This window comes from Tuber melanosporum (genome assembly GCF_000151645.1).
Source record: "Tuber melanosporum whole genome shotgun sequence assembly, scaffold_30, strain Mel28".
In the NCBI taxonomy this organism is placed as follows: Eukaryota; Fungi; Ascomycota; class Pezizomycetes; order Pezizales; family Tuberaceae; genus Tuber; species Tuber melanosporum.
In genome coordinates, this window is record NW_003298975.1 from 683,781 (window position 1) to 691,341 (window position 7,561).

Genomic DNA, 7,561 nt, shown 5'->3' on the forward strand with positions numbered 1-7,561 from the left:
TGTGGCACTGAAGGGCTGGTGAGCGGTGGTTTTTGCTGCGTTTGCTGTTGTTGTTTGGAGGCCCGTTTCATGCGGTAGCTAAAGCAGCTGCCACGTTCCCCAGGACCTCTCTCTGGACGCAACGGATTAGCAAAAAATGCACTGAGGGAATGCGTTGGCAAGATAGGGGAAGATTTAGGGGGTTGGAGGGGGGAGGGGGAAGGAAGGAGGAGAAAGGATAACATAAGTAGAGGAGGAGATCCGGATGAACGATGAACTCCGGAGGTATTTCGTTTTATTTTATTTTATTTTATGTTATCCCTCCTTCCATTTGCTCGATTTTCCCGTGATTGCCAGTATGACGGTTTTTGCTTTTGAGGGTTGCATCTTGATGAGATTATTATGATGTTGGGTTGGTTAGGCGTTGGTTGTTCGCTGTGGCTGGCTGGTTGCTTGCTTCTACCCCACTCTCTCACCTCTGCCTCTTGTCAGCAGAACAACTCTGGCGCCTCTTCCAGCGGGAACTCGGGAGGGCCGTATTTACTGTGGTGTTCCACTCCACTTAGTTTGCCCACACCAACTGGATTATGTCCTCTCTCCTCTTCTTCCCATCCAGTGTTATTTTTTTGTCTAGCAGAGGCTGCGGTCTTGGACGTTATTCGAACACTTTCGCCCATCGACAAGACGGTAGCGGCAGGACGATTACAGCACAGAATGCCGGACTCTGTGGGTGAACGCGTTCAGCTAACCAGCTGCCGCCGGTAGTCACAGGCTGGGGGGCTGCCAACTCAGTCCTAAACCCCGCTTTGCTTGTTCGCTCAACAACCCTCCGTTCTCTTCTTATCCTAGAATCACCACCAAGAGCCCCTTTGCTAACGGAGACTATCGGTGGTCCTTTTGAGTTTTCAACACCCTGTGGGGCCGGGAAAAGTGGGGAGGAGGAGGGAAAAAAGGGAGGGGAGAAACAAGACAAGATGGATATCTATTATTGCCGACTATTCATCGCTATCTATTTACTTGGGCGGGCGCTTCGGGTAGGAATCTGGGAAGATGGAAGGGGGTAGCTGTGGAAAGAGGGGATAAGGCAGACGGGGGGAGCGGGCTTTTTCCTCTTTCCCTCTCCATCACGATGGCCGAGGAGAGGGGGGTATGGGCGGTCTGGGTGGGACTATTTGGCATACGATTTACACGCCCGCTCTCTACTCTACTTTTAAGTCCTTTTGTTTTGAAGTCGTTTCTTGATCTGATTCCTTTGGCAGAGCCTCAAAAAGATCGCCGCCAGACAATAGTCTTGTGTCATCTGTCGCTTGGTTCTATTTTTGGGCGGGTTTCCGAAAAAAGCAACTTTCCCAGCCGCAATCGATGCCAGAGCGAAAGACAAAAAAACACTAAACATCAAACCAGTCTCAACTCCATTAGCAGCGCGGCTGTATGGTGAAAACACTCAATCGATTGAGTTATCGGCAAAGTGGTATCTGCTTGCAGAAAAGAAGGCAAGATTTGATATGAAAAAAAAATTCCGAAAAAAACAAATAAAACAAAAACAAAACAAATGAGAGATGACAGGCATGATCTGTTTTTGGATCCCCACGCTTTCGGAACATTTCGCCCCCCTTGCCGACCCCCACTCCCGTACCCTGGGCGGATCCCGCGACTAACCTCACTTCATACCTCTTTCCTATCAATATCCATCCATCACCCCAGAACAACAAGGAAACCCGAATAATCAAAACACGAAAAGAATGGAAATGGTAGGAAAAACACAATTAGAAATAAAACAAAACACCAGGACAGGCTCAAACAAAATGACCGTTACCAAGCGCCAATACCATTCAAACTCATACCGTTCGCATCCGGCTTTGCCTTTGCATCTCAATTTCCTTCAGCTCCTTCTGCCAAGCAACGATGTTAACCTTTTCCTTATCAGTCGACACGGGGTTGATGCCTTCGGCTTCCCACCGGGCCACTCGCTCCTTGGCCTGGGCGATCTTCCTCCATGTCACTTCGTACTTCTTGCACATCTGACACTTGCTGGCGACGCGAGACGCTTCGAAAATCAATTTCATGCCACAGGTCTCGCCCGTTCGGTATTCCTTGTTGCAGTGGGCTCGGAATCGTCCCCACTTGTGGTCGCCGCAAACAAAGATTTGTTGGTCATAGAAACACATGTTTATTTCAATGTTTCAGATGGTCGGATGGTGTTCCGTGGAGGAGGGAAGTAGGGTCTGGAGAAGGCGGGGTATGTTTTAGACTCGAGCTTGGAGATTGCTCAATGGCGGCTATGGAAGCAATTGATGTTTGGAAGGCAAGCCTAGATGCTTGTTTGCCTTTCTTCGGAGGGCAGAGAGGAGAATGGGTGCTGTGAGGAGGGGGGAGCGATGGGGATCAGGACGACCGCGAAGATGATTGCGAAGGTGATTGTGAAGATGATTGTGAAGACGGTTGCGAAGATGAGAGTGAGGATGTGGATGGTGATGGAGATGCAATTGGGGTGATTCGGAGGGGGGGTATTTATGTTAGAGATGCTGTTGATACGCATCTATATCACAACCCCTCCTCTCTCTCGGGATGATAATTCTGATACCACCAACAGTCACAGAAAGTTCAACTATTTCCGGTCACACTAGTCAGCCCATTGGCATCCCCAACCGCCTCTCGTGAACAACACACAGCTGTAAAGCATAACGGAGGCACACAATCACAACGATTACCGTTCTCCCTAGTTCTCGACCCCTGCTCCCACACTCCCACACCATCTCTACACCTCCATCAATTGAAGGCGTCTCGCCTTCACACTCATTATTTGCCCCCCAGAAACAGAAGCTCGTCCTCCTATTCGATCGTTCCGCCAACTATCTCCTATCTCCCCGTTTAACCCCTCACGGAGACGCTGGACCATGCACCTCCTGGTTCTGCCCTCACCCTGTCTCACTCGCCCCGCCCTACTAAATCAGATGCTCCGCAGTGTTGTCGTTTCTCATTGCTCCTGCTCACCACCCTTGTTTGCAGAAGCTCATAGATTGGGTTGCAAGCTTGCTCTTCTCATCACGTGTATGTGATGAACGGGACGAGGTTGCAGACAGTGTGGGGACAATGCATTGAGTGCTTGCTGAATGGTGGTTATTTTCGGGATGACACGGATTTCCGCTCAGTCAGTGGCACGAGATATATCAACAGGGATGCGGAGGAGTATCTTGGGGTTGACTTTCGCCAGGACTAGGGTTCTTTTGACGAAACTCAACGCATGAATTGTAGGTTTCTTTTTACGCCAAAGGTCCGGCTTTCAAAGACGATCGTGCCCTCGATTGCTCCAAATCAGTACACCAACACAACATAACCAGGAAAATCAGACACTTCAAACCCCTCACCAACCCCTCTCCTCCAACACCGGTTCCGTTCGCCTCATTCTATCCCTATGGCCCCACACCCATCTCTCAGCTAAAGCCTTGCCATCCGGGCTCGCCGGGGTCTTATCTCAGCCTTTTCGCTTCATTAGGCCTGAACTGCAGCCGGATTTGTTTTGTTTCGAGTTTTTCTTGCTCAGCAATAGCGCTTCAACTATCCGTCCGCCCGGGTGGTGTATATGCTGCAGCTCCAGTCACAAGACCGTAGCCGCCTCGGTCTTTAATTTGGGGAGGTACTGGATTGGCAATTCGGATTGGTTTCCACAAAAGACTTGCATCTTATTTTGGGTCTCGCAACGTTCAGCTGATTGTCATTCTCCTGCACCCCTCCTTGAAGCCTTGCCTTCCCAGCATCATGGCCCGGCGGCTTTACCTTTTCCGTGTCCTGTTCTTCCAGAGTGCTCAGATAAGGAAAGCGTTGCATGAAATGACTCGTATAGATCTTTCCGCCCATCATTTTTTTGCTTGTCCCATTGCCCCCCCCCTCCTTCGCGCAAACGGACCCCGGGCGCTAGGATCGAGAGTTTACCCATACTGACGTGGCAAACAGGGTATGGCCATCTTTTCAGAGGTAAGAGCCGCAGTTAATGTGCTCTTACCTATTGCTGGGGGCTCGAGGTTACGTCTTTGGGTTTTGGGAGGCGGTGGCCATAATGTCTGGAGGGAAACCGGCTCGAGCAGATTACAGTTAATTGCATCAGAGCAGCTTTTGTTCAGCGAAGATTGTCCATGGAGGTGACATTGATTTACCCCAATTGAATTGGAGCCCAGAGCTGCTATCCGGGTGGCAAAGGGAACAATGATCAAAGTGGGACTTTGTTCGCAGAAGGTTGTGCTTTTTACTTTTGTGGGCGACACGGCAGCTTCCAAAGACATAACTCTGGACTTCCCGGTGAAAGGCAGTACTGCCATGGAGGTGTGATGAGAGTTGCACAGCAGTAACGGAGGGGGGGGGGCAGTGAAATCAAGGCAGCAGTCGAGGCATTCCACTGAAGTTCTCGGGATTTTGGAGAACTTTAAGCGCGGCATTTACTTTGGTGTGCTCGTCAAGGAAGAGAAGGAGGGGAGGGGAGTGACTGAAGGGTTAGGCTGGCTCTTGGGGGAAGCTGCAGACGAAGCATGCTGTGGTGGGAAAGACCCAACTGTCCTACGCTAACTCCATAGCGTCCGATTTTCTTCTGTTATTGTTCAGTCATTACTTTTTTGCGCCCCGTCCCCCGACCCCTCCATTTCTTGATACGCACGTACTGTTTCCTTTATTTTTGGCACATAACGCAGAATAAACAACGCTGTTGATTTATTTGAGATTGATTTTCAGTCACCCCCTCCTTCGCTACGGACTCGTTTCCCTTTCCTCCCCCTACCGCCCTACCCCCCACTCCTACCCACCACCTTTGCAATTGAGTGTGGTGCTTGTTGGCCATGAATGCGGTTGTGAGTGCTTTTGCTGTGTTTGTGCTTTTTCGAGATAGTGGAAAGGCTTTTCATTGAAATGGGGGGTTTTTTTTTTTTCACCTGGACCTAATTTTCTTTTCGAGTTTCGATGGGATATGCAGTGAGGTACTTCTGTAAAGTACCTTTGAATGTAGTCAAAAGAAGATGGAGACTACCCCTTGGAGCTTCTAGAAGGTCTTATAGAAGGGCCCAATTCCAGCATTAGTTGCATGCCAAGGATTTGGATTGGTATCCTTTATTCGGGCTCCTCAGTCTCATGTGAGACTTGCTGAATGCTTGTGAGACAATTGGGGGTGTGGAGTGGTGGTGGGCTATGGGAAAGCCTTTTTTTCTTTTCTTTTCCTTTTTCCGCTTACTTACCAATTCTCTCTTTTAGTCCTTTCCCCCCCCCCAAATTTTTTACCCTTGTGCCATTCAGGATTGAGTAAGAGATGAGGAGAAGAGGACGGAATGGGTAAATATTTAAGGAGGGAGGAGTGTAAAAGAAAACAATTAAGGGAAAAAAGAAAAGGAAAAGGAACAAGGGGAATATAATATTGTAATAAATGCCATAGCACATGAAATATATAGCAAAAATGTATTCGTAATTGGCCAAAAAGATTGTGCGGGTTTACCTTTTTTCTCTCTTCCAACCCCCTCCATCCATCTATCCACCCATCTATCCATCCTCCTCCCATAATCGAATGTACTCGTACAGTACAGTACAGTGCCCAGAAGTGCCAGTAAAAATAAAAATCGGAAAACACAATCCATGCCTCCATAGAGATTCGTATGGGATCAACAGAAATAGTTTTCCGAGTTTTACTGCACCCCCCCCGAGTATCATACATGTCGACTGACACACCGCACCGCACACCGCACACACGGTATCACCACCCTCACCATGGGAAAGGGATGGCTCACATACTGAGTAAGTGGGTACGTAGGTACATACCGTGTTGCACATGCAGGTATCATAGCAATTAGCATCCCGTCGGTGGGTTGGATAGATGGGTGGAAATGATATACCCTAATTGAAATTTCAAAAAAGGATTAAGCTCCCCCCCCTCTGATCCCTATCGGTTGCGATGGTGAAGATGATGGATGGATAAAAATAAAAAAGGAGTGGATTGAGAAAAATAACTAAGCGGGATATGTATGATAGGTAATGTGAGGTAAGGTAACGAAGGTGAGAGCGAAAGTGAAAGCGGGGTGGGTCTGAAAGGAAAGGGAAAGAAGGAGAGAAGGGGGGGGGGGGCAAGAAAAAAGGGGGCAAAGAAAGGGGAAGCAATTTATGAGGAAAAGGGTGAAAGGATGGTAGCCGGAAAAAAAGGGTGGATGGATGGATGGGGTGGGTGGAAGGGGTTTAAAGAACCATGGGGTGGAGGGATGGAGGGGAGGGGAAAAAAAGGAAGGGTTTTGTTGGGTGAAAGGGGGGGGGGGGTGCCTTAAGGAATTAACCGGAATCAAAAGGCAGGGGAGCAAACGGGGGGGCCGGTAATTTTAAAATATTAAAAGGATTAAAAGGGGGGTCGAGAAATCAGGAGGGGGAAATTTTGGGGGAACAGGAGGCCAACTAGTGAACCAAGGAGCCAGGGCGCCAAATTTTATAAAGGGTTCAGGGGTATAGGCGGGGAGGGGGGGTTTGAAAAAACCCGGGGGGAAAGGAAGTGAGGTGGGAAGGGGGAAGGCGCCACCGTTTTTTTTCAAAACACCAAGGGGAGATTAACAAACTGAACGCTCTGGAAAGTCTTCCTTCCTTTCCATCTTTCATTCACTCATCCATCAATTCACCATCTCTATCTCTGCTTTCTCAATGGCTCCCATCACATTTGCTGGCAGGTGCGTTCTCCTGCTCGCCCTCTACGGAGCAAGCTCTTTATGCTTTTTAATCCACAAAACGGCACGATCCATCGTATTTCTCAAACTTAAGCTTAATCCTGAGCTCACCTGAACCAGTACCTTGGCCAACAAAGTAAAGGAATGAAACGTGCTGTGGATACCGCAGTCCTGATTCGACCAGTCTGCCACTCACTCGCTCACTTACCATACTGTCACTTCTCTCGCTCGTCAATCAATCGGTGGTTCCGCCATGTACCATATAGTACTTTGCTCTGCTCGACTGGCATTTCGTAAGAGCTGTTCAGTCATAGGGCGCCAGTCACTCAACTCTACTTACTTACCAACCACCGTTCGCCCAAAACTCCCCTCCCCTTCCTCCCCTCCCTGTTTGTCCATCCATCACACAGACCATCACTTATGGCTTCTTGTTCATCGTCATCATCACCACCGCAGAAGGTTCATCCGATTCGTTCGATGAACCATTGAGACGCGATTGGATAATTCACCTTTTTTTTTTTTTTGCCTCCTTCTCGCCCCTCGCCTAATGGAGGAAGGAAAATATAGTATGATACGTTAAGAGAAAAGAAAAGTTTAATAAAAATAAAGATAAAAAACTCCGCAGACACACCGTATCACCTGCTTGCTTGCTATTTTTTTTTTTTCCGTGTACAGCATGTAGGATACGAGTGGACTTGTGTGCGAGCGAGCCAATTGTGGTAGAGAGATGGGGGTAAGGGTCAGGTATTGAGTGACTGATCGTTGGTCCCTTTCTTTTTTTTTTTTTTTCCTTTAGTTTTCCTTTCTTCCCTACCATCTTCTTGCCCTACAGTATTGTATTGCTGTACCTACTTTATATTGCTAGTTCATTTTGATAGTTTTATATATACTGTAGTCAGATAGAC

The 7,561-nt window shown here is 48.3% G+C and overlaps 2 protein-coding genes; one reads left to right on the plus strand and one right to left on the minus strand.

Moving 5' to 3' along the window:
* Positions 1-384: 384 nt before the first annotated feature.
* Positions 385-1,528, plus strand: GSTUM_00006982001 (uncharacterized protein; the record flags this gene model as incomplete). XM_002839077.2 has 1 exon in its annotated part: positions 385-1,528. The coding sequence occupies one exon, from the start codon at positions 385-387 to the stop codon at positions 742-744; it is 360 nt and encodes a 119-aa protein (XP_002839123.1). The 3' UTR covers positions 745-1,528.
* A 2,380-nt stretch (positions 1,529-3,908) lies between these two features.
* On the minus strand, positions 3,909-5,000 carry GSTUM_00006983001 (uncharacterized protein; the record flags this gene model as incomplete). XM_002839078.2 has 1 exon in its annotated part: positions 3,909-5,000. The coding sequence occupies exon 1, from the start codon at positions 4,410-4,412 to the stop codon at positions 3,909-3,911; it is 504 nt and encodes a 167-aa protein (XP_002839124.1). The 5' UTR covers positions 4,413-5,000.
* Positions 5,001-7,561: the final 2,561 nt, after the last annotated feature.